Raw genomic sequence first — 26,022 nt, forward strand, 5'->3', positions numbered from 1 at the left:
ATTTTTAAGGGATGGTATCCAGGAATATTTAGATCATCACCGTCTACTCAGTACTAACCAACATGGGTTCGTGAAAAATCGTTCATGCCAAACTAATCTACTAGGGTTCGATAAAGAGGTTAGCAAAAACCTCGATAATGGAAATGCTGTAGATGTGATTTTCCTAGATTTCGCTAAAGCATTTGATACTGTCCCACACAAGAGATTGATTAATAAAATGGAGAACCTAGGATTGGGTGAAAATATCTGCAGATGAGTAGGGAATTGGCTATGTAATAGAGAACAAAGAGTGGTTGTGAATGGTGCCGTATCAGATATGATACCGGTACTAAGTGGAGTGCCCCAGGGTTTGGTTTTGGGGCCCATTTTGTTTAACATTTTTATTAACGATATTGGGATAGGGTTACTCAGCAATGTATCCATCTTTGCGGACGATACAAAACTTAGCAAAGTCATCAAATCACCAGAAGATGTCACCATGCTTCAAAATGATCTTGCAATTCTAGATGAGTGGGCAAAAAAATGGAAGATGAGGTTCAATGTAGATAAATGTAAGGTTACGCACCTTGGGAGACACAACCAGTGTGCAAGTTACAACCTTAGCGGAGAGGAACTGGGTAATTCCATACTTGAAAAGGATCTAGGAGTCCAAATAGACAGCAATCTAGGATGTAGTGCCCATTGTAATGTAGCTACAAAAAAGGCCAACAAAATTCTGGCATGTATTAAGAGGGGATTGGAAACTAGGGACTCAAGGGTAATTATGCCACTATATAAAGCATTGGTGAGACCTCACCTAGAGTACGGAGTACAGTTCTGGGCCCCACACTATAAGAAGGACATCATAGAATTAGAAAAAGTCCAAAGGCGAGCAACAAAGCTTATTAGGGGAATGGAGAATTTAAGCTACGGGGAGAGATTAAGCAATTTGGGACTATTTACATTAGAAAAGAGACGTTTAAGGGGGGACATGCTCAACATGTACATGTATATCAAGGGCCAATATAAGGAACTGTCACACACCCTATTTTCTACTAGAAAGGAATCTAGGACGCGAGGGCATGAGTATAGATTAGAAGAAAAAAGATTTAATTCAGCTAGTAGAAAGAATTTCTTTACGGTCAGAACAGTCAAACTCTGGAACTCTCTTCCCAGAGAGGTGGTAACGGCTGGCTCATTAAATGCGTTCAAGGCAAAGTTGGACAAACATTTACTGGAGAAAAACATCCATGGGTACAAATAAAAAATATAATTTGTCTGTAAAATACCAGAACCTACCAAATCAGCAATGGATATCTATACCAGGTTGAACTAGATGGACGCAAGTCTTTTTTCAGCCTTACCTACTATGTAACTATGTAACTATGTCAACCTTTTTCATTGTCGACCATAGCCACGTCAGTGTTTTGCATGTGCCATCCTGGGGTTGCCGTGAATCGTGGGGAGGAGGGGGGGGGGTGTGCTGGGTGTCCGCGAATCGCGGGAGGGGGGGTCGCGGGGGGGTGCCGCGAATTGCGGGAGGGGGGTCGCGGGGGGTGTTTTGTTTGTACATTTTTCTGTTTGGGTGTGATGAAGAATTTTTGATTTTTTTTTTTTTTTAACAACTAGCCCCTCCTGCCTTCACTGGCTCGTGGGGCTGATGGAAAGTGTCAGCAGTCAGCATGGAGATAATACCCTTTCTAGGGGTCTAGCAACTACCCCATAGTTCTTCTACACCCACCTCCAGGGCCCTCCTTCCCCTGTAGCCAGCTCCAGTTCCTACAGTGTGTGGCTAGTTACTGTGTGTAACATATGTTCCTCACCTTTTTACCCTCAGCTTCCTTTTGCCCTTCCTCTTCCTTCCCCCCCATTTCAAACTGGGTTCATCTGTACCCTATAAAGCATACTTTCCAACCGTCCCGATTACAGCAGGACAGTGCCGCTATTTGGAGACTTTCCCGCTGTCCTTCCCATGGGAGGGGGGGGGGGGGGGGGCAATGTCCCGCAAGCAGGGGGGAGGGGGGGGGGCGCTGAGGAGAGCCGTATATCACCAGTACTCTGCTACTCAGCCAGTGATTATTGAAGAGATTCCGGATTCATGCGCTCGGCATCTCTTCAGTGCAGTGGGGTGGGGCTGCCCAGCTGCTCGGGGAGTGCTGGGCATGCCCCCAAAGTGATGAAAATTGGGGTTGCAGCACTAGGTCACGCCCTGTTTTTTGAGGGTTGGACACAGCTTTGGTGCAGCAGGTCCCGCCTTCAAGATACCAAATGTTGGGAGGTATGTGTAAAGTCTCATTACCTTCATGCATCAACGTGTGAGCTATGAGCTATGTATTTTGTTTATCATCTTCTACATAAACTCACTCACATGTAACAGTTAAGTCTTTGGAGCATGTTTATTCACATTTTGTGTGAAATCACCCCAAAAGACAGTATGCCCTTAAAATGTAAGTATCCTCTGAAAGAAGGTATACAATCAGTGGATAGACAATGTCTATGTCGACAGTCACTAGGTCGACCACTAATGGTCTACAGTGACTAGGTCAACACCTAAAAAGGTCGACATAACTTAAGTCGTCACTGTAAAAAGGTCGAAATAAGCTTATTGTTGACATAGGCATGAGGTTTTTTTTTTAAAAAAGGTTGTTTTTCATACTTTATTATCCAAGTGGGCATAGAGTGGGAAAATTATAGTGTGCCCGAAGCATGATGAGCGAGGTGAGCCTTGCAAGGTATGTGGTACATAAATACAGTGTCCATGTCAATGTATGATTACATAGACACCAAAAAATCATGAAAAACATGAAAATCTCTGGGGGCCCCCACCCCCTCAAGCACTATTAACCCCCCACATCCAGGATACCTGTATATATATATATATATATATATATATATATACACACAGAAAATTAATAAGTACATACATTCAAGAAAGCTTGTCTGCCTCTCCCGCTGGCCATCTCAGGGAAGAGGGGGGGGGGGGGGCGAGTGCAGTACAGGTATACCCGGGCGTGATAGCCAGTTACCGGGTCCGAGGGACACACGCACTTCTTTTTTTTATATATATAGTTGGCAGGCGGGGGGCGGGCGTCCGGGTGCTGGGTCAGAAGGAGGGGAGTGAGCAGGAACCTGTCAGAAACAGCAGCACTGCTACACTGATCAGATGATTCTGAGTCTGTGTAGCAGCGCTGCTGCTGCTGACAGGTTCCTGCATCCGATCGCATGCCTCTGCCCTGCCTGCACCTCCCCTGTGGCCATCTCCCACTGAGAGCTGCCCAGCATGCAATCAATGTACAGCGCTGACCAGGGTGCAGGGAGGGGATAGAGGTTGAGTGGCTGGGGTAAGCAGCCGAGTGGCTGAGCCCTTTGTCCCCCCATGTCGCCGGGCGCACCGGCAGGTAGTGGGAGCCTGACAAGAGAGGGAGGATGACAGCAGCAGCCGGTGCTGACAGTGAGCGGGGACCTGCTTGTGAATATGAGCGGGTCCCTCTGACTACTGCTGTCAGTGCCGGGCGGCAGGCAGGATCGGGGTGCGCACGCCTATTCCGGACACACACAGCAAGAGAGACCCAGCGACGGTGCACTGCACACACAGTGGGCAGCACACAGACACAAGCGGGGGACGGCACACACAGACTGCACAGTAGACGGCCGAGGGGGGTAATACAGACGGGCCACTGCTGGGCTCTGGGGCCCTTCTGATTCCCGGGGCCCGTCACATATGTCCCCCTTGACCCCCCCTGTCGCCGGCCCTGCTCCTACCCTGCATGCTTGAATCACTTATTTGAAAGCCGTCTATAATGATTCTGTGGCTGAATCCCCCTCCTAACAGGACTATAGATGTCAAACTCTTGTTATTTTCAACATAATATACATAACATATATTTACATAAAGTGTGGGGGGAGGGCATACATTTTTATCTTGCCTCCGGGCTTCTGGAACCAACTTACGCCACTGATAAGACAGCATAGAATTGCCCAAAAGTCCAGGCCGGGAAATTTGGCATTCAAATACTAATTACTTCACCATCTCCAAATGCAGATCCTGATGGCCCTAACTGTGCGGAGTTTGTATATTCTCCCCGTACTTGCGTGAGTTTCCTGCGGGTACGCCAGTATCCCCCCACAATCCAAAAATATACAGGTAGGTTAATTGGCTCCCAACAAACCCTAGAATGTCTGTGTGTGCATGTACATGTGGCAGGGAATATAGATTGTAAGCTCCACTGAATGTTCAAGTATTCTCTGTACAGCGCTGCGGAATATGTGTGCGCTATATAAGAAACTGTTAATAAATAAATAACTGAGCAGCATGGTAAATTTGCCAAGTTATGCGGCTATTCCTGGACGAAGCTATTCATACACATTTGTATAATGGCTCAGCCATGATCGGTCTGTTTAGTAAATTTATTCAGCATGGATCGCTAATTAGTGAATTTGCAAATTGAGCGATAATCAAACTACTGCGCATGCGTACTGTACGCATTGCATATACATGAGGGGAATTAGTGACAGAAAGTGCATGTGGATCATAAACACAATCCATTCGCAGATTGGCTGAGAGGAAGCCAGTGTTTCTGGGCGGAAACCTTGCATTTTCTGGGAATTTCAGAAGAAACGTAGGCATGCCCAGACATTTTTGGGGAGGGTCTGAGACATCAGCGATTAGTTGCAGATTAGTGGAAGGTCGACAATGCAGAAGGTCACGTTCCTCACTGTGGTTCCAGAATAGACCACTACCACTACTATCCACTAGGGCATGGAGGGAGAATAAAATAGTGTGCCGAGCCTAGAAAAGCACCGTGCCCGAAGCATTGCGAGCTCAGTGAGGGGCTGCCGTACACTTAGACAGTGTCCAGAACTAGACTTCTAGATATAAAAAAATACGTGTCAACCTTCAGAATTGTCAACCTTCCGCCAGTCGACTCTGTCGACCTTCAGTCCCTGTCCACCTTCTGCCTGTCGACCTTCCAGTGTTGCCCTAAGGAGTGTCGACCTTTCTTGGGTCAACGTAATACTATACCATACCATACCAAAGTCTGTGTGTCAGCAACTGTCTGTGTGTCATAGTCAGTGTGTCAGTGTCTGTCACTGTGTTGGGGTTAGTGGATCAGCATCCATGTGGAAATGTCTGTCTGTCAGCATCTGCCAGTGTGTATTGTTAGTTTGTCGGCATAGTGTGCTGTCTGCCTGTGTGTCCATGTGCCAACGTCAGTCTGTGTGTCCGTATGTAAGTGTCTGTGTGTTAATGTTTTTGTGTTAGCATCTTCCTGTGTGTCGGCATCCATGTTATTCTTTGTGTTAGCATCTGTCTATGTGTGAGCAACCATGTATTAGTCTTTGTGTCAGCATATGTCTGTGTGCCGGCATCCATGTGTTCATATTTGTGTAAGCCTTCTTGTATCTGTGTCTCAGCATCTGTCTGTGTGTCAGCACTGGTCTGTGTTTCAGTATCTGTTAGTGCCTGTGTGTCCATGTGTCACATCTGTCAATGATGTCACCATCCGTGTGTCATCATCTTTCAGTTTGTCAGTGTCTGTATATCAGCATCCATGTGTCAGTGTCTGACAATTGTAAGCGTCTGTCTGTGTGTCAACCTTCTTGTGTATGCAATTATCCATGTAATGGTGTTAGTGTTTCAGCCTCTCCGTGTGTCAGCGTCTGTGTGTCACTGTCCATGTATCAGTGTCTGTCAGTGTGTCAGCACCCATCGGACAATGTCTAATTCTGACTTGATCACAGGGCATATTTTGTTAGCAAATGGACCAAACCATGTGCACTGCAGGTGGGGCAAATGTAACATGTGTAGAGAAAGTTATAGTGTGTACACACAGTCCGATTTCGTTTCCGATGTTGACGATACATCGGATCGGAATCGGATATAAATCGGATGTAGGTTGTATGTTTTTTAAGGGCTTCAGGCTCCGATTTGAGGGCGATGCGCGCTCCCGTGTCCTCTGAAATCAGATTGTAAATAGAGGGCAGGCAAGACTTTTTAGTGGAAATCTGAAGGAGATCGCATGCATAGTATGCGCCTTGCGATGTCCTTCAGATCTGATGTCCGATCTGATTGAAGATCCGATTTCCCGGGACCTGTCACTCAGCCGGACGCCGCCCCCCTGTGACCCCCCCCCTCCCGCGACTCGCGCCCCCCGCGACCCACCTTCCCGCGATTTGCGCCCCCCCCCGCCGCGACCCCCCCTCCCGCGATTTGCAGACCCCGCCCAACTCAAGCCCCTTACGACGGTGTGAAGAGCGTCTGTAGGGCGCGATGAATCACCTAGTTTAAATAATAATAAATGTACTGTACATACAGTATAATAATGTGCATTATGCCATTGACCACCAACGTATGGGCTCACACTGTTATATATCCCATGAACTTTACCACTTCACACCACCCATGAATATTAGTATGCAGTATAAGCATTTTTATGGTTTTGCAGGGCTCGACAAATACCTGGCGCCAGGTCGCCACGGCGACCAGATTCTGCTTCCTGGCAACCAGATTTTTTGCAGGGAGGGAGGAAGCAGAATCTGGTCATAGGCAGTCTGACCACCCATCGCCCCCTCCTGTCAGGTCAGCGGCAGCGCTGTCCCCAAACCCCAGCCCAGCCTGTCAGGCACAGGCTGGTGTAGAAAGACGCGCTCTCCCCGCTGTCCATGTATAAAAGTTTAAGTGCGGCGGCCACTAGCCCAGCAGCTCCGTCCCTGCCTCTACCCAGCTGCCGGAGTTCAGTCCCCCTTCCACCCGGCTGCGGGAGCTCCATGGCCGCCTCAGCATGGCCGCTGAAGCTCTGTCCCTCTTCCATGTTGTTGCAGGAGCCCCCCTCAGGGGCAAACGCAGGATTTTCACAAGGGGGTTTCCAGAGGGGCGGAGCAAAGCACAGAGATGGACACTTAGGTGACCCAGTATATGCCGGGTCAGTTAAAGTATTATAGATAGACCAAATGTATATAAATAATAATAATAGTAATAATAATAATAATAAAAAAAAAATATATATATATATATATATATACACACACTCACACACACACATATAAATATAACAGCAGTGTAGATCCCTGGTTATAGCAATGTATTGGGGCCCCTACCGATCCTCCAGCGGTAGGGGTGGGGGAAGCTTTGATGTCCCGCGGGTGGTAGGGGGTATTATATCAACCGTTCAGCATGTAGGGCCTGGATCAGTAATTTCCACTTATTACCCCTTTACTGTACAGATGGTGGGAGATGGGGTGGGAGAAGTGGGCATTGGGATGAATGAAGGGGCCCTGATACATAACTTCCAGGGTTATACAGGATGTTTAATATGCAGCGGAGGGGTGTATAGTGGAGTGGGCTTATTATTCATAATTTTCTGGTGGGAGGACAGCTTGCTTGACTGCAGATACTGTATCTCCAGTTACCGGAAATAGATTTCGGTACTTGTTTCCTATCTGGGCGCCCACTAAGTTAATTGCGCACCATGCTATTCTCCGTAGAGAAATCGGATCGCATCGCATCGTACACATACACGATATTGAACGATGCGATGCGATGCGATCCGATTCGATTTCCCATAGGAAACAATGTTAAATGGCTCAATTTAGCCAAATTATCATACGAACAATAGTAAATGGGCCAAAAACACCCCTGAACATTGAAATGTCCCCCCAAAAGTAGTTGACGCCACCCCGCCATCAACGTGAACCCGAAGCGTGGCGAGCGCAGCGAGCCCGCGAGGGGCGGCGGTACGCGTCCTCCGACCTTTTCATGCGCTACTATCCACGTCGGCGTGGAGTGAGAATACAATAGTGTGGCGAGCGCAGCGAGCCACCGAGCCCGAAGCGTGGCGAGCGCAGCGAGCCCCGCGAGGGGACGCGGATACCTTCACAGGTAAACGCGTCCCTTCGCGGGCTTCCCAGATGTCCGCGTAGCCCGCGAGGGGACGCGTATAACTGTGAAGGTATCCGTGTCCCCTCGCGGGGCTCGCTGCGCTCGCCACGCTTCGGGCTCGGTGGCTCGCTGCGCTCGCCACACTATTCTATTCTCACTCCACGCCGACGTGGATAGTAGGGCATAAAAAGGTCGGAGGACGCGTACCGCTGCCCCTCGCGGGCTCGCTGCGCTCGCCACGCTTCGGGTTCACGTTGATGGCGGGGTGGCGTAAACTACTTTTGGGGGGACATTTCAATGTTCAGGGGTGTTTTTGGGCCATTTACTATTGTTCCTATGAGAATTTGGCTAAATTGAGCCATTTCACATTGTTTCCTATGGGAAATCGAATCGGATCGCATCGCATCGTTCAATATCGTGTATGTGTACGATGCGATGCGATCCGATTTCATTACGGTGCCGTACAAAGAAAACCTGGGCGCCCAGATAGGAAACAAGTACCTAGATTTCTTATATTTTAATGGAATTAAAAACTAGAGAATCCCACCTTCCAAATGGTATAATGGACTAGGGGATCAGAGTTCAGGAGGCAGAGCAATCCGCCAACGAGTATATAAAACTACATACCAGGTGTGTGGAGCTGGAGCAGTAACCAGCTGCTGGAAGGCTGATATCTCTGGTTCTAGGAACAGTAGAGACAAGCTGCTAGTGTCCATCAAAGGGGGAGAGTCCCAGCTTTTCAGAAAAGCTCTAAGTCAGACAGAACCTGAAATATCTGACTGGGAAGAGCAATTAACAGGCTTGGATGGGGACCACTACTTTGAAGTCAGATATCTCCGGTTCCCAAGGGCCGATTTTTAAAATTCTTGTACCCATGGAAAGAGGGGACTCTCAGCTTTAAGCCTAGTGTCCTTAAACTCCTGGGGGGGTTTCTGGGTACTCAGAAACCCCCCCTGCGTGCGCTACTGCCCCTCCGCCCGGCAAGGTGAGCTCTGTGACAGCACCCCCCTCCGGCCATGTGAACTCCGTGACAGCCACCCTCTGCAGGCCATGTGAGATCCGTGACAGCCCTCCCCTCCGCTCAGCCACCAGTGCTCTATCCCCCATTTGCCCGGCCACCACAGGCATTATGTATGTGTCACTAGGGGGGGGGGGGGGGGGGGGTATTGTGGATATGGTACTGTGGAGGGGCATTACCTGGGGCATGTGTGTGGCCAGGGGAGGTAGAGGTGCTGGTTTCTTATTAGGAGGGAGAGTTTGGCTGTAACTGAGTTTTCACCAGCTGTTCCTGCCTGCTATACCTGTCAACGGGCATTGTGACCCTTGGCATCAAGCATGTAACCCCTGGCAATGACCATGTAGATAAGCGGCATTTAATGTGACATAATATGTGATAAGTATAACAGTGTGTGGTATTATATGTAATGGGCATTACAGCGTGGCTTAATGTGTAATGGGCGTAGCGGTGTTTAAAAGAATGTGTAATGGGTGTTTTGCATTACATGTAATGGGCATTGTGAAATATCATGTAATGGTGTGTGATATGTGTAGTAATCATTGCGTTGTAAAAATTTTCTATGCCTTCGCTATGCATAGAAAATAGTAAATTTTGACTATGTGATTTACACCCAATTAGGTGCTTTCAACAGGAGCAAGCTTTCCCTATACAAGAACTTTTAATAAATATTTTCATTCTACTAAAACAATTTGGTCAGGATATTCAATCTACTGAGCAGGACTGCGCTTCTTAAAGTGACAGATACCTGTTTGGTATCTGCCACTAATTTCCATTTCTGTATCTAAAAAAGGTTACACACATTTGATAAGAAGCAGCAAATCCTGCACAGTGGAAAGAAAGTGTCATTGGTACTTATGTAGTATCTGGGCTGCCGATTTTTTGATTGTATGCCTTAAGTTAAGGCATACAATCAGATGCGATGCGATGCGATATCGCATCGCATCGCATCGCATCGCATCCGATATCGGATGCGATGACCCGATTTTTCCATAGGAATCAATGTTAAAATGATTCCTATGGAAAAATGGGTCCTTTTCATACCCCTACTATCCAAGTGGGCATGGAGTTGGATATAAACCTGTGGCGAGCGTAGCGAGCCACCGAGCCCGAAGCGTGGCGAGCGAAGCGAGCCCCGCGAGGGGACGGTATTCGTCCCCTCGCGGGGCTCGCTTCGCTCGCCACGCTTCGGGCTCGGTGGCTCGCTACGCTCGCCACAGGTTTATATCCAACTCCATGCCCACTTGGATAGTAGGGGTATGAAAAGGACCCATTTTTCCCATTGAATTCCATGTTAAAATGGACTCAGTCCATTTTAACATTGATTCCTATGGAAAAATCGGGTCATCGCATCGCATCGCATCGCATCGAATCGCATGGTCGCATGCGATGCGATGCGATCTCCCGATCCGACCCGATTTAGAAATCGGCAGCCCAGATACTACATAAGTACCGTGTCATTTATATCAGTGCAACCCAGGTTTTCTAATTTGCACTTATATGTAATATAAATTAATCACTGGGGCTTTGATCTACACAACTAGCGCTCTCTAGCAGCACTAGGGCTACTACCCTTGTCTGTAGATCTGACAGGAGTAGAGAAAAAATATAAAAAAAGGGGAAAAGTAAAAATCGAACTAAACATCGAATCGAACATCGAATCGGAAGGCACATCTGACCGTGTGTACACCCCATTACATGTGGGTGAGTTATTTTGTTTCTGTGCAGGGTAAATACTGGCTGCTTTATTTTTACACTGCAATATACTGTAGATTTCATTTTAACCACACCCAAACCAAATCTAAATCTTTATCTGCACATATTACATATCCCCCCCCCCCCCTTGCAGGGGTGCCGTCAGGTTGGCCACACCCTTGTAAAATAAATGGGTGTGGTCACCAGATAGGGGCATGGCCTCCAAGAGCTGGTATGGCCATGTCCCCGGTGGGGTGGGGACCATGTCATTTGTGCAAAGTGGTGGGTGGGAGCCTCCTCGCACACAGAGAGATGACAGGCTGCAGCTACTGCTGTCTCTCTCCCCAGCACGCTACACAGCACCGATCAGCATGTGCTGAGTTTGGGAGAGAAGCTGAGCTGTAGCGACAGCCTGTAATTTTTCTCCCCATTGCCTGGGTCCCTGCAAGGAGGGATCTGAGAGCTGGACTCGGGTAAAAAGTACTCGGTCCACCCCCCTCTTAAAGCCACTGCCCCCCTGCAGTGTGCATGGTTTTGTCAACTTGCAATGAAAATGTGCCCTGTGATCAGGTCTGAGTTAGGCCCCATGTTTATCATCTGTGTGCCAACATCTGTCTGCATATCAGTGTCAGTGTGTAGGCATATGTGTGTCAGCATCAGTATCTGTATGCTTGTCTGTGTGTCAGCCTCTTTGTTAGCTTCCATGTGTCAATGTCTGTATGTGTGTATGTGTGACAGTTGTTGTTAGTGTCAGCATCTGTTTATGTCTCACCATCTTAAGGATATGCCCCTTTAGTGACCACGCCATCTTTTCTGGCACGTGCACACCATACATCCACACTTCACCTCACTGGAAGGAGGAACGCCTGCATGTGCCCGAAATGTATTTGGGGGTATGGCCTAGAAACCAGGAGGCGTGGTCTATGACCACAGCACTCCCATGAAGTCACACCCCTGATTTTCACCACTGTGTGGACAGAGCCAGAGCTCTAAGGGGTTGGGATCATTTGGTCTACAGCATGATGGTCGACAGTCATTAGGGTGACACCATTAGGTTGACATGGGAAAAGGTTGACATGGTTCTAGGTCGACATGGGAATAGGTTGACATGTCATTAGTTCGACAGTGTCCATGTTGACATTCAAAAGATCGACATGGGGTTTTTCATGTATTTTTTACCCGAATGTCAACACAGTCGACATGGACATGGCATGGCACGGTGCCTCACTATGCTCGGCACACTATTTTATTCTCACACCATGCCCTAGTGGATGGTACAGTAGGGCATGAAATACCGCCTGTCGGCACTTGTCGGCTCAAAAAACAGTGAAGAACCCCATGTCAACCCTTTGATTGTCGACCTAGACACTGTCGAACTATTGACCTGTCGAACTAATGACCAGTAGAACTAATGACCTTTTGACCTAGAATCAGGTCGACCTTTTCCCATGTCGACCTAGACCCATGTCGACCTAATGACTGTCGACCATCATGCTGTAGACCAAATGACCGCATCCCCTAAGATCCGTCGGCCATGCCCCCATCTCATCTGTCACAGTGTGCACAGCATCTATTCAATTTTTTTTGCGCTATTGTGCTGATAACTAAAGCAGCTATCACTGGAAAGCAAAAGTTTCACCAACTTTTCAAACCGAACAGATACATACAAAAAAACAGTGCAAAGAAGCGCTATAGAACAACATATAGATCAGATCAAAATCACTTACACCACATGTCTTCAACCTGTGGCCCTCCAGATGTTGTAGAACTACATGTCCCAGCATGCCCTGACCGTTTTGGCATGCTCTCATAGGAAAAAATGGGGCAATGCATGTTGGAACATGTAGTTTCACAACATCTGGAGGGCCACAGGTTGAAGACCCATGACTTACACTATTCAAAGTGTGTGAAATTGATTTCAACTAATAAAGTCCTCAGGATTGTCCTTAACGGAGTTGATTTTGACTCCAATTGAATGCAGTTGGGAGCCCAGTATGCTATATTATGTCCTAGAATAAACACTAAAATCCCTTTCATACTGTATATGTATGGCCATACCGCCACTTCAAAATTCCGACTTCGACCAGTGGAAACACCATAATAATAATAATAGTTTAATCGTGAGCTCCAGGTAGTGGTAAGGTGGCCATACATCAAGATATTGCACCCAATCATACAATCTCAATAAATTGTAAAATGGATTGTATGCAAATTGTATGCACATCGTGTGTACACAATCATAAAATCACACAATCTCCCGGCCCAGGAGATTGGAGGATTGGTCCTCTGATCTGACGTGCTGCACGTCAGATCAATTGGGATTGGGAGCAGATTGCATGTTATTTTAAGCACATGCAATTTGTGTTTAGATGGCTCATACAACCAGTCATGTGACACCCTCCCTGACTAGCTGAGAAGAGAGGTGCAGCTTCCGGGCGGCCCGTGGCAGTGTAGATGCTGGGAGCCACAGAAGTTTCCAAGCAGCAGACGGGTGGGAGGCTGAAGAGAGCGGTGCACAATTCTGTTACTTCTATGAAAAAAGATCCCGACATCGGGATCCCGACTGGCCGGACTCAGACAACGTGGCCAATACAATAAAGCCCCTTGTGGGCTCGCTGCACTCGCCATGCTGCGGGCACGGTGACTCGCTACGCTCGCCACGGGTCGAGGCCTCCCACGAAGGAGAATAGACGACGGCCGTCAGGAACCCGGCCGTCTGTGTTTTAACAGTCGGGATCCCGACGTTGGGTTAATGACTGTCGGCGTCGGGACCCCGTACGGCACCCCGTACGGCACCCAAAAAACACCACTACCTCCCTGGGTCCGGGCAGCACCGCTGCACTGTCAATCAGCGGCTGCCCCCCGTGCCGCGTCTCTGTCCCCAGCAGCCGGCTTCTCATAAGCCGGCGCCGGGGACTTCAATAAGAAACCCGGAGGGGAGGGGGGAGGAGGCGGCGCCGCAGAGGGGAGGGAGCTGGGCAGTGCAAAGCTGCCTGAGATCAGTGAGTGAACTCAGCAGCGCTGCCCGGCTCCAAACAGTGGCAATCCCGAGAATTTTCCGGGCTTGACAGACTGGGCACTGAGGCACAGCCCGGAAAATTCTCGGGATTGCCACTGAAGGGGTTAATTTATGATTGCCGTCATCTGTGTTGATACAACTTTCTTGTACCTGTTAATCACGGTGATGGTAATCATAAGTTAAGAGGGAAGTCCAGGCAAAGAGCATTGTATCCCTCCTGGAGAGGGTCATGTTGGAAGGTATAGACCGGTCTTTCTGATGTATGGCCACCTGTACAGTCACAGATAAACGACTGAGAGTGAGAAAAACCGGCCTGTACTGTACCAGCTCACCAGCAGATGGCGACATTTCTGCCTCATGTTCAGAGGTGACTGTTTGTACACGTTCCGCTTTATGGCAGAAACTCCCCGCCCCCTTTTACCCTTGTGTGTCCGCGCTCTCTGCGCCGGCGTCTGGTTACGCGAGCGTGTACGGTGTGCGTGTCTTTTCCTTCCGGCCAGGGCTCTCTGTCTCATCCTCCGTCTCCTCACACCGCTCAGTTGCCGCCATGTTGGGAGCCGCTCTCCGGCGCTGTGTGTCCTCTGGCCTCCGGAGCCTGCCCCGCTGTCGCCCGCAGACACAAGCAGTCTGCGCCCCAGGTGAGACGCTCTGCCTGTGCACCGACCAGTGTGTCCTTGAGGCGGTGGTGGTAGCATAGGGTCAGGGGAGCGCGCTGAGAGTAAGGGGACAGTGGGAGCCTGGGTTATGCTTATGGGGTTTTGGGTGCACACCTGGATACAGGAACGTGGAAAGGGGGTAGGGTGGTTCAATCGTGGATGTTCCCGGTGACCCTGTGCTGGCCACCCGCTGCTCTTGGTATGTCCCAGCATGCAGGCAATGTCCTTGTGATGACCCGGCACAGGCTGCGCACGGGGCCTAATGGGTGCTGGAGAGGGGGAGTGGTGGGTGGGGATTGTTTTTGAGTGACCCCACGGCACAGGTAGTGGACGGGCTGATCCATCATACACCCGTGTCAATTTGAGAGGATATTGGTGACAGTTGTGTCTTCCCTCATTCCTGCAGTAGCACAGTGCACTGGTAGCTGCACGTCAGTTCTCTATGGCTGATGATGAGGCGGCTTCAGTTCTTCTGCCTGGCCGCATGCAATGTACGACAATCAGGCAGACCTGCCGGCTGAATGACTGGCCTGCAGCCTGCCGTTGATTGCATGGTACTGAATGACAGGCTGAAAACGGTAGTCGCATATTAAAATCTGTCGGATGTACTCGTCCATCGTCTGCATAACTCGTGTAGTGTGTGCTGGCACTCGAACAGCTGTGCTGTCACCATTTCTCCTTTCCTTGTGGGCTGTGGTGCTGCACGATTATTGCAGTGTATATGGCCGCAGTACCATAGCCACACTCTTCGGTATAATAATGCTTTCGTTTAGCTCTTCTTTTTCCAATCCAGGTTGTCTTATTGTAATGTGCCATCCATGTTAGCTGTGTGGTCCTGTCATATGCCTCATATAAGGCGTCTGTAATTAGCATGTGTCATTCAACATAAATAACATTATTCCCTCTGGCAGTATAATCTTTATAGGCATGCATTTGTTTTTTACTTCTGTAAAATGCACATGCTTATTTTAGTCCTACTAGTACACATTGTCTAATTCAGTTGTCTGGAAGTTTGGGGGAGTTGAGCGCTTTTATTTTTTCTTGACCATGGCTTGATTTTGCATTCTTGACCGGTCATTCATTTTTGCATAAATGTCCCTGCAGTGTCAGTGATTGGGCTGTCACATTGATTAGCACAAACATGTTTCCTATGTGATGCACTGCAACGTGTAAGCAGTCGGACGTGAGTTTATGAAAGCAGCTGATGGGGCGGTATTTGAATTGCTGAAGCAAGGTCACTTGTAGTGTGTATATTGTGAAGGAGAGCCTGTGTGATAAGCTTTCTTCCTCTTCCGGGGAGCATGAAGTACAGTATGTGCAGTGGCTCATTATAGCTCTTTTATAGATTTGCTATGTGGTTATAATGGGATCTTTTTCATGGCCTGTTCTAAAGGATTAGTAATAACTTTGACTGTGCAGAAACCATATTGGATCTGCAATGCAGAGCATAGATAAACCAGGCATTCAGTGAGCATTTTAAATTCTTTATTACTGATTCAATTTAAACAAATGTATTGCCTTTTAAACTATAGATATTACATTTGCTTTCACCTTTTTATGTATTCAATATGAAATTTGTTATCTTATTATTAGAAAGTTATCCTCCTAAATCCTTATGTAATTATCATCCTTTATTTATAGGTCACCACAAGGGGTCCACAGTTGTTATACAGAAACACCAATCATAATGCAATACAATAAAGCAGAATACACCATGATAAAAAAATAAGTCTAATAGAAAAAGGTGTGTATTCATATGTGGGCAGCACGGATGGTGTAATAGTAAGCATTACTGCCCCAATGCACTGAGGTAATGGGTTTGATTCCCACCATGGCCCTATGTGGAGTTTTTATATGCTCCCCATGCTTATGTGGGTTTCCTCCAGTACTCAGATTTCCTCCTACAATCCAAAGATATACCAATAGGTTAATTGGCTCCCTAGAATGAATCCACTGGGCAGGGACTGATGTCAATGTTCAACGATTCTCTGTAAAGCGCTGCAAAATGTGCGCTACATAAACAACTGGTAAATAAAAAATATAATAAATTTTTTTTTTTTTTTTTTTTGTATGTCTAGCCTCCGTGCGCCCCCAGCCTTCGTCCTGCACACAGGCATCCATTCACCTCCTCCCAGCCTCTGCAGTGCAGACAGCAGCAGAGGCTGTACGCGGCCCCTGTGCTGTGGTCCAGAGGTTGGGGCTCCCCTATTGGTGGAAATAGGTCCACAGGTCGGATGACCCGGCCTACCCATTTACACAGCCCCTGACTCCGGAGGAGCCCTGTGTCCGACTCTGAACATTTGTAGGGTCGTACACCCGGGGAACAGGACGTCCGTTATTTTTTTACCCCTCTTACACCAAGTCCTTGCCCAGAGTGGAGCAGCAATAACCTGGGTCGAGGCTTTGGTGTAAAAGGGCTATTAAGGTCCATACACACTGGGTGATTTTGGCCGGTATGTATGGACAACGATGATAGGGAAAATCACTGGGCTGAAAATCGCTCCGTGCTTACAAGCTGAGCGATTTTTTTTTTTTTTTTTGCCCTTTTGAGCAATTTTCCCTGGAGGTGGGCGACTTTCCATAGCAGGATGCTATAGAAAGCTGTCCACCCCGTCGCTCCTCTGTTTGGTAATACCAACACGGGGAGGCTTTTGAGCTGAAAGCAGCACAAACACCAAAACTGAGTTGCTTTCAGCTCAGTTGTCCAGCCTTAGAGGCCCATACACACAGAACATTTTGAGCCAGCACCATGTATAAGACATAACTCCTGACATGATAAAAGCGGTATCACTTGCGTATGTTTAAGGAGCATGCCTGAAACAGATGCGTGGCCTTGTTGGAATGATCTGTGCATGTATTTGATCTATGTGCAAATACGTCTGCAATGAGAATGGGCAGAGGGGGCCAGCATTTCAGGTAACTGACATGTACCAGGTTTATGGCATGTTGCTCTCCACGGCAACACATCACCAAACCCTGATCTTGTGCCTTATCCACTATCTGTTCACTGCATCAACGCTCTTAGGCCCTCATTCTGGTTGGTACGCTATGTTGCGAATTTGCAACGTCCGATGTTGAGGATCCGCGCAAATACAAATATGCGCATGTGCAGCTCTCCTCTGTGGGCGCCCTCAGAGTCTTGCATAGTCTCCGAGGCGCTCGCAGTGGGGGTGGGTGTGTTGGTGGCGAATGCGCAGCGTTTCCACGGCATACCCACGAAAGTGCAGGGTGTCCCCATGCGATGGGGGGCGGCTTCCTACCTTCCGGGGGCGGGCAGCTGATGTCACTGGATGTCAGCAATTCACGGAGCAGGGTGTCCCTACTCTAGGTCACCACAGTGAGTTAGATTAGTGAGCGATTCAGAAATCATTCGATGGTCAGTGACCATCAAATTATTTCGGAAGCCTGCGAATGGATGTTTGTGCAAAACATCCATTCGCAGGCTGCGGGAAAATTCAATGGTAGGCGGGGGGGTCATTAGTTGGCTCGCAATTCCTTGAAAACTTTGTGAGTCAATCAGAATCAGGGCCTTGTCCAGAACTGAATAGAGATGGCAGCTTCTAAAATCTCTCTCCAAGCACTAACAAATATACCCCAATGTTAACTCACTCTGATGTTGCCCTCATACATCAGCAATCAACTGAGACAGTTTGGTACCTTGCTTATGATTGTGTAAGCAAATTGTAATGTTTGGTGACCGCAGGTTCTGATCAAAAGTGATTGAGATATCAGGTTGAATTTCAACCCCTCATATCTAATTACATCCCATCAGGGCTGTCTTGCAATCTGGTGTGGCTGCCATGCTATAGATAGTTTTTCACTGTTTGCAGTTGTGAAGTGCAATGGAATATGCTGCGTTATATAAGAAAGTGTACATAATAATGCTATTAAGTCTGCCAGTGTCATTGTGTAGGAGAGATGCAGCACCAACAAGGTTACTAACTAATACCAGATTAAACCTATTGTAAAACACTCCAGATTACCCCATAAATCTTACCTTTTGGTTACGATCTTGTGACTGAGAAGGCCATAAGATAGAGGCGACCTAAATGTAATGCTAGTGGAACCATTTTGTGACCACATATGCTGCGAATAAATGTGTAGCATTACACATCCATTTGCAGATGGCACAGAAAGCACATTAATTTGCAAGGTAGGATGTCACTCTAGTGGGGAGGTAGCTTAACTGAATGATGGCTGCTGCGAATTCACGGCCATGCAATCAGATCTGAATTGCCCCCATAGTTTGTAGTTAGCCCTTTAAAAGTTTAGGATCTAATCCTGGGATTAGATGCAGCAATCCTGTGACTTCTGAATTAAATGGAGGTGTCTTTTGTAGCCATGCAGCCAGTCAATGCTAACGTGTTCTAGCAAGGGCAGTAATAGGCACGGGCAGTAATAGGCACTTCCAGTATTTCAGACATGGCTTGGGTCAAGACCTTTAAACGGCAATGCAGTGATATGACTTCATGGTTATCAAAGTCATGTTTGGTCAATCCAGACCAAATACTGCATGTTCTCCACTCCACAAACCGTAGTGAAGTGGCTGTGGTGGCTGCGATGCTTCTCTGTTCCACTGCTTGACATCTCTGCAAGTAGAGGTCACTTAGCCTGAGACGAGTGATAGTCTGACTTGGGTCAAGGTCATAGATAGGGGAGGGTTGGGGCAAGGAATGTTTTGTTTTTTTCTCTTGTGGTAGACAATGTGGGGTTATCAATTGTTTCAGAACTTATCTCTCGGACAGAATACCCATGTTTCATGTTTGCTGTGAATTACAAAAATGTGTCTATAAAGTTCCCCAATACTGTCGGAGTGACATTGCAAACTATATAAATGTGATAAATGGCTTTGATGTTCTTACCCTAAACAATGCCCATTTCCCCACAGTTGCAGTAGCAGCTCGCTGCTATTCTCAAGCCAAACATGAATCAGATGAAGAGTTTGATGCTCGCTGGGTCACATATTTCAATAAGCCAGACATCGATGCCTGGGAGCTGAGAAAAGGTAAAAACTAAACGGGAGGAGTATTCAGAGAAACTCTCCCTGATTAAGAGTTGTTTTTCTTTACTGTACTACAGTAACATCTACTGCACCTGAGAATCCATTACAGATGATCAAACAAATACAGGTTAAGTATTCCTTATCCAAAATGCTTGGGACCAGAAGCATTTTGGATAACTGATTATTCTGCATTTATGTTGGATAAGCACATCAAACACATGACATACACACAAATATATTTTATTTGCACCTATTTAGTGGCAGTTATATATCATGTTGCCAGTTGCAGATGTCCGCAGTGGGGCCAGTTGCAGATAAAAATTACATTCTGGAAACTTTGGTTTTCAGAATATTTTGGATAATGGATGTTTTGATAAAGTATACACAACCTGTATGTCTAGATTCTAAAATAAACTTTTTTAAAGATATGTGTACACGCGGTTATAGAGGATACACACGGTGAAATATGCACTATTTTTCTATTCAATTTTGCTTATTGAAGCAATATTAAATAGAAATTGAATGCTTTTAGCAGAATTTGATGCAAATTCGATCCCAATGTGCGTTCACATATAGTGGAAATCGAAAAGAACAATTGTTTTGCCAGGCAAGACTATAGTAGACTTCGAACGGCATATCGAATACAAGATCTAACCATTTGTACGCATCTTTAGATCTGGCATTCTGTTTAGATTTGTTACACTTTTTGATTTCTACTATATAGTCTTGCTTGGCAAGACTATTTTTTCTTTTCGATTTCCACTATACGTGAATGCGCATTTGGGGTCGAATCTGCGTCGAAGGGTGCTAAGTTTTTGATGTGCATTTGATTTTTATTCAAATGCACTGAGGTATTATGAGCCATGTTGTCTCCAGTTTTACTTTTTTACAATTGTTATAAAAGCTGTAATACAACATTTTTTTCATGCATTTAAATTGGCTGCTAACAAAATGTATGTTTAAAGCAGCAGATCACACTTAAGTTTTTGATGGTATATGGTTGTTCGATCGACATTCATTGGGTCAACCACTGGCTTAGGTCGACAAATGAAATAGGTTGACATGGCTAAGGTCAACAGAGTTGGAAGGTCGGCATGAGGTTTTCACTTTTTTTTGTTAGTTGACATGTGCCGACAGGTGGTATTTCATGCCCTACCACATACTAGGTCATGAAGGAAAAATAGAATAGTGCCCAAAGCATGGGGAGTGCAGGGGTACGCTTTGACAGTGTGCATGTTGACATTCAGGACAAAAACCCTGATAAGCTTTTGTTGACCTTGCCATTGTCGACCTTCCAACCCTGTCGACCTTAGACATGTTGACCTATTTTGTGTCAACATAAGCCATTTTGACCACCTGTGGTCGACCCAATGCATGTGAGCCTAATATGTGTTTTTTTTTTAGATAGATAAGAGATCTCACTGTCACCTTTTATGCAGTTATTTTGTATACTTGTCTCTTTTCTATACACCAGGTGTGAACACGCTCATTGGTTATGATTTAGTTCCGGAGCCAAAAATCATTGATGCAGCTTTGCGTGCCTGCAGAAGGTTAAATGACTATGCCAGTAGCGTTCGTATTTTGGAAGCAGTAAGGGTGAGTCTGCCAGCATTCCCAGCTTCTTACTGGTCTGTGCTGACTGATTAGCTACAGCTGGTAAATTCAGTTTGGGAAGTTTGTGACACTGCTATTTCCCTGAGGGAAAGGAAAACTGTGCTAATAGGTATTTTCTCTTTTCTTACACCATGAGTTAATGTACATACTCATACTGTAAGAAAATAGAAAATACCTATTAGCGCAGTTTTCCTTTCCCTCTGGGAAATGGCACTACCTGTGTGAATTCCAGGCTCGGGGTTAAACCTGGCTCTAGATTGGACTCAGACGTCCGTACAAATTAGAGAACTGCTGCTTACTAATATATAAAATATTATAAAATTCATTGTTCAGTTATCATTATTGGTATATTAGCGCCCAATCAACCACTGGTTTCCAAGGGTTGAATAGAAGTTTGTGACCCTGTAAGAATCTTACTATTATTTCTAATGTTGGGAAATTGCCATTCACTCACCTTCCCAAATCATAAAGGAGGATTCCATGGGGTATATCCAATGGGCCATGTTTAATTCCGTATTTTTTTTTTCTTCTCTGCAACACTAAAAATTGTGGCCAGACAAATGGGGTCTATGCAATTGGCTGCTAACATATTAGCCTCTGATTTAACGATGCCTTTTTGTCACAGCTCAGAAAAGGTGTAAAGTCAGCAAAAATAAAGATTAAGGCAAAATGTTGTGGCCTTGTTACAGAGCCCATGTGACAAATTGTCAATTTACAATTTTATTTGCTCCAGCATTTGGTCCACATGCAGGGCTACAAAATTTGTAGCATAGTGTGTGTGTGTGTGTGTGTGTGTGTGTGGACAAGTGTAGGGTGCACGTTTCCACTAATCTGGCTAAACTATGGTCAAAGCCACAGAATAACCTACAAACTAGTGTCGACCTATTGACTGACTTTTTACTGAAGATCCGTTGAACCACACCCCTTATCCATCAGGTTTTGAAAAGTCTTCATTTTAAAATAATTTGGTTGCTGCTTTGTTTTTTTAATGATACATGAAAAATGGGATCATAGCTCAACATTGCATACAAAGTATAAAAATAGACAACTGACTGCATACGTTGAGATGTTGATTACTGCCAGGATGGGGAAGACTTGGGCATTATAATAACCCATATGCTTTCTGTAGTATAGCATGATTGGGTGCCCCAAATGTGTAAGTACCATGGTGGGCAAAATTAACGATTTGTATTTCTGCAGTAATGGCTATTGTTTGGCAATACAAAAGCCAGTAAGGTAGGCATGGATATTTTGTGACACTCCAGCTGTGTGAAACTGTAAGTCCCATCCGACTTTAACAGCTGATCTGTTGGAGCGTATACTGTGACTTGGAGCCACAGGTTGACTAGGTCTGCACATTCCTTCAAGTAAAGGGGCTTCTGAGTTTATAAAAGCTATGATGTGAAATCTGTGTGTGTTTCCTAGAAGGGCGGGCATCGCATGCCATTATAATGGCATGCGATGGCCGCGATTTTACATAGAAATGCATGGTAAAATGTAAATCGCGTCGGTCGCATCGCATGCGGCCCAAAAATCGCATGTGATGCGACCGACGCGATTACCGATTTTACATAGGGAACAATGTTAAATAAGGGAATCCGTGTCCCCTCGTGTGGCTTGCCACACTTTCTATTCTTAACTCCACGCCGACGTGGATAGTGGGGGTATTAAAAGGTCAGAGGACGCGTACCGCTGTGCTCGCCACGCTTCGGGTTGATCGTGGGGTGGCGTTAACAATTGGGGGGGGGGGGCATTTCACACTTCAGGGTGGGTATTTGGGGCCTGTGGGCCATTTAACATTGTTCCCTATGTGAAATCGGGTCAATTGGGCCATTAACATTGTTCCCTATGTAAAATCGCGGTAATCGCGTCGGTCGCATCGCATGCGATTTTTTTTTTTTTTTTTGTCCGCATGCGAAGCGACCGACGCAATTTTTTTCCTTGCGATACCTAAGATCAAAATCGTGGGCGCCCTTCTAGGAAACAAGTACCAAATCTGTTCCTCCATTCTTGGACGTCTCCAGTTCACAGGTGTTTTTGAATAGTCATAAGGGAATAACTTAAGTCACATTGGGGCAGATGTATTAAGCTTTAACAAGAGATAATTGTCCAGCCAATCACCTGCTAACTGCCATGTTACAGCCTGTGTTTGAAAAAGTCAGTTAGGATGTGATTGGCTGGATGTTTATCTCTCCATCACCCTTGCATTTATCTCTTGTTAAGGCTTAATACATCTGCCCTATTGTTTTAATTGGGGTTATTCATAGTTGGTGGGTGTGAGCATGGGGCAGATAACAGGAAATGAGGAAGAGCATTGAAAGTGCTGTAAGGTATACATTTTCCCTTTAGAAGCAGTAAGATTGCATCCGGTCCGTTCCCAGGTCTGAAATATGATTATAAAGAATGGACACATAGACAAACCTACCCTGTCCTTATTTGAACAACTACAGTGGCTTAAGACAAGTCCCAAGGGCCATTTTAATTTTGAAATAACCGACACGCCCATTATGAAAATTCAGTACACTCTTCTACTCGATGGCCCAAAACGTGATACTGCAACAAGTGGTGTGACATAACCCATAGCATTCTTGGTGCGCACTACTGGGTAAATGTACTGTGATGAGAGTTCTACTGAATATGGGATGTTGCTATGGGTAACCAATATGAATCTACTTATTTGGCACGTTCTGATTGGTGGCCTTTAGAAACAGCCCATCTTAGTAAATGTATCCCTACATATCATAGATTCCATTGACTTAATTTTAGATTGACTAGAATTCAAACTCAACAGATTTTTGTTTTTAATCTAGTTAACTCTTATTTTTCAGGATAAAGCTGGACCTTATAAGGAAATCTATCCCTATGTCATTCAGGAGTTGAGACCGACTTTAGATGAGCTGGGTATCTCCACCCCAGAAGAACTGGGCTTGGATAAAGCATGAGCATTACAGGTGAATATAGTGTGCTTTCTCAGCTTGTAGCTTATTGTATAATTGTAAAAAGGCCAACAAAATTCTGGCATGTATTAAGAGGGGAATGGAAACTAGGAACTCGAGGGTAATTATGCCACTATATAAAGCATTGGTGAGACCTCACCTAGAGTACGGAGTGCAGTTCTGGGCCCCACACTATAAAAAAGACATCATAGAATTAGAAAAAGTCCATAGGCGAGCAACAAAGCTTATTAGGGGAATGGAGAATTTAAGCTACGGGGAGAGATTAAGCAATTTGGGACTATTTACATTAGAAAAGAGACGTTTAAGGGGGGACATGCTCAACATGTACAAGTATATCAAGGGCCAATATAAGGAACTGTCACACACCATCTTTTCTACTAGAAAGGAATCTAGGACGCGAGGGCATGAGTATAGATTAGAAGAAAAAAGATTTAATTCAGCTAGTAGAAAGAATTTCTTTACGGTCAGAACAGTCAAACTCTGGAACTCTCTTCCCAGAGAGGTGGTAACGGCTGGCTCATTAAATGCGTTCAAGGCAAAGTTGGACAAACATTTACTGGAGAAAAACATCCATGGGTACAAATAAGTAATATAAGTTGTCTGTAAAATACCAGAACCTACCAAATCAGCAATGGATATCTATACCAGGTTGAACTAGATGGACGCAAGTCTTTTTTTCAGCCTTACCTACTATGTAACTATGTATGTTGTGGTACATTGTAGACCTAATCATCGGACTCAATATATAATGATGCACACGTAACCGTTCTGTGACACTGGTTACCTAAAACTGTACATATCTTTTAATCATTTAAAGATTATAGCAATGTTGGTATTAAAGCTGTCCTACTACATTTTATTAAGGTAAATAAGTTTAGTTAACAAATGTTTGTTGATGTAAATATTGTAACCTACAGTAAGGGTGCAAATGACAATTGATAATTTGCTCATAAACACTGAAAGACAATTGGTCAAACCATATTTGTATGAATGACCGTTTTGTCAGTTTTCTGGCATTTTGGAGCAAATGGCCAATAGTTCTTTTCACCCATCCAATACCAGATTTTTTTTTTCCAACTGGTGAAAATGCACAATATATCTATACATGACCTGATTAAATAGGAGCCCATGACTCTTAAACATAAGCTTCTAAAAGCTGTTAAATTGCACCTCTTGGCTTTAGCAATACTGATTTATAATACCTTGGTATAGTACTTTTGCTCATGCCTTTGTTAGCAAGTAGTTTTCCTGAGTCTTGTCTTTTCTTAAAGCAAAAAAACAAACAGTTTTCTCTTTTTTTTTTTTCAACAGGTTATCCATCCAAATGTTCCAAATGTTTTATCAACAATGCTACTTGATTGTACACAGCCATCTAGGAATACAAAGTTCTTAACCTATTACCTTTATTTGAAAAACAATGCAACAATCTGTTCTTTTATTGAGTCCAAATGTGTGTAATATTATGTCGGACCTAATAAAGGGATATTGTTTACTCTGACTGGAATTTGTTCTTTATGGGTGTTTAACTAATTGTTAAACATCTCTCCTTGATGTTCAAAAGTATTCTCCCTGAATTTGTCAATACATAAAATGTAGAATAAGATCTTAGTCAAAGGCATGCAGTGGTTTTTTATTTTATTTCACTAGGCAAAACAGACCAGGACTGGTCTGATAAACTGTTTGCAAAATAAGCTTGAAATAGAAGTGTTTTCATCAATGTATCAAAGAGTCTGCTTCACCTTCCTTCTATCGCAAAAGACCAAACATTTGAGAAAATAAAGTATTTTATAATTATCTTATGCCACCTTTTGTTCTTTCCAAATCAGTCGCAAGGGTTACATAAATAGCGACTCCACAGATTCTCTGCATCTATTTACTGCTCCACGTATACCACTTTATACTTAAGCAAAAACCCTGAATATTGCTGGGCATGGCAATTTGACCTAGGTCCTGCTTATAGCTTTAAGGGTGGGCTGTCCCAGGTTAGCAACCCTGCAACTGGCCAGGGTTATTCAGAATTGCAACCTTAGCCAGTGCCCTGACGTGTGTGAAAGAAATGACTATGGTCTTGTTTACCTGGGTCATACCAAAATAGCGTTTCTTGGCTGGAACAGTAGGGCTCAGTGTCCACTGCTAGACTAATGATCCAGTCACTTCAAGTCCGGTGTGAGTGGTGGGTAAGCACTGAAACCAGAGTTTCAAACTG

At 45.5% G+C, this 26,022-nt stretch overlaps 1 protein-coding gene across 1 annotated transcript; it reads left to right on the forward strand.

The window, feature by feature from the left end:
* Window positions 1–14,008: 14,008 nt before the first annotated feature.
* COX5A (cytochrome c oxidase subunit 5A) lies at window positions 14,009–25,314 on the forward strand. The gene is made up of 5 exons (XM_083183651.1): window positions 14,009–14,225; window positions 19,132–19,248; window positions 20,720–20,841; window positions 23,688–23,810; window positions 25,128–25,314. Exons 1-4 carry the CDS (start codon window positions 14,135–14,137, stop codon window positions 23,799–23,801), a joined length of 444 nt encoding a protein of 147 aa, XP_083039777.1. The 5' UTR covers window positions 14,009–14,134; the 3' UTR covers window positions 23,802–23,810; window positions 25,128–25,314.
* The last annotated feature ends 708 nt before the right edge of the window (window positions 25,315–26,022 follow it).

The sequence above is a fragment of the Crinia signifera genome, chromosome 4 (assembly GCF_055691185.1).
Source record: "Crinia signifera chromosome 4, ASM5569118v1, whole genome shotgun sequence".
Lineage (NCBI taxonomy): Eukaryota > Metazoa > Chordata > Amphibia > Anura > Myobatrachidae > Crinia > Crinia signifera.

What these genes read in the sequence shown, in the direction of transcription:
- COX5A (XM_083183651.1), top strand. Translation starts at nt 14,135, where the DNA reads ATGTTGGGAGCCGCTCTCCGGCGCTGTGTGTCCTCTGGCCTCCGGAGC. An exon ending in TGCCTGGGAGCTGAGAAAAG is followed by an intron (nt 19,249 to 20,719) that starts GTAAAAACTAAA and finishes TCTATACACCAG; the next exon opens with GTGTGAACACGCTCATTGGT. An exon ending in GTATTTTGGAAGCAGTAAGG is followed by an intron (nt 20,842 to 23,687) that starts GTGAGTCTGCCA and finishes CTTATTTTTCAG; the next exon opens with GATAAAGCTGGACCTTATAA.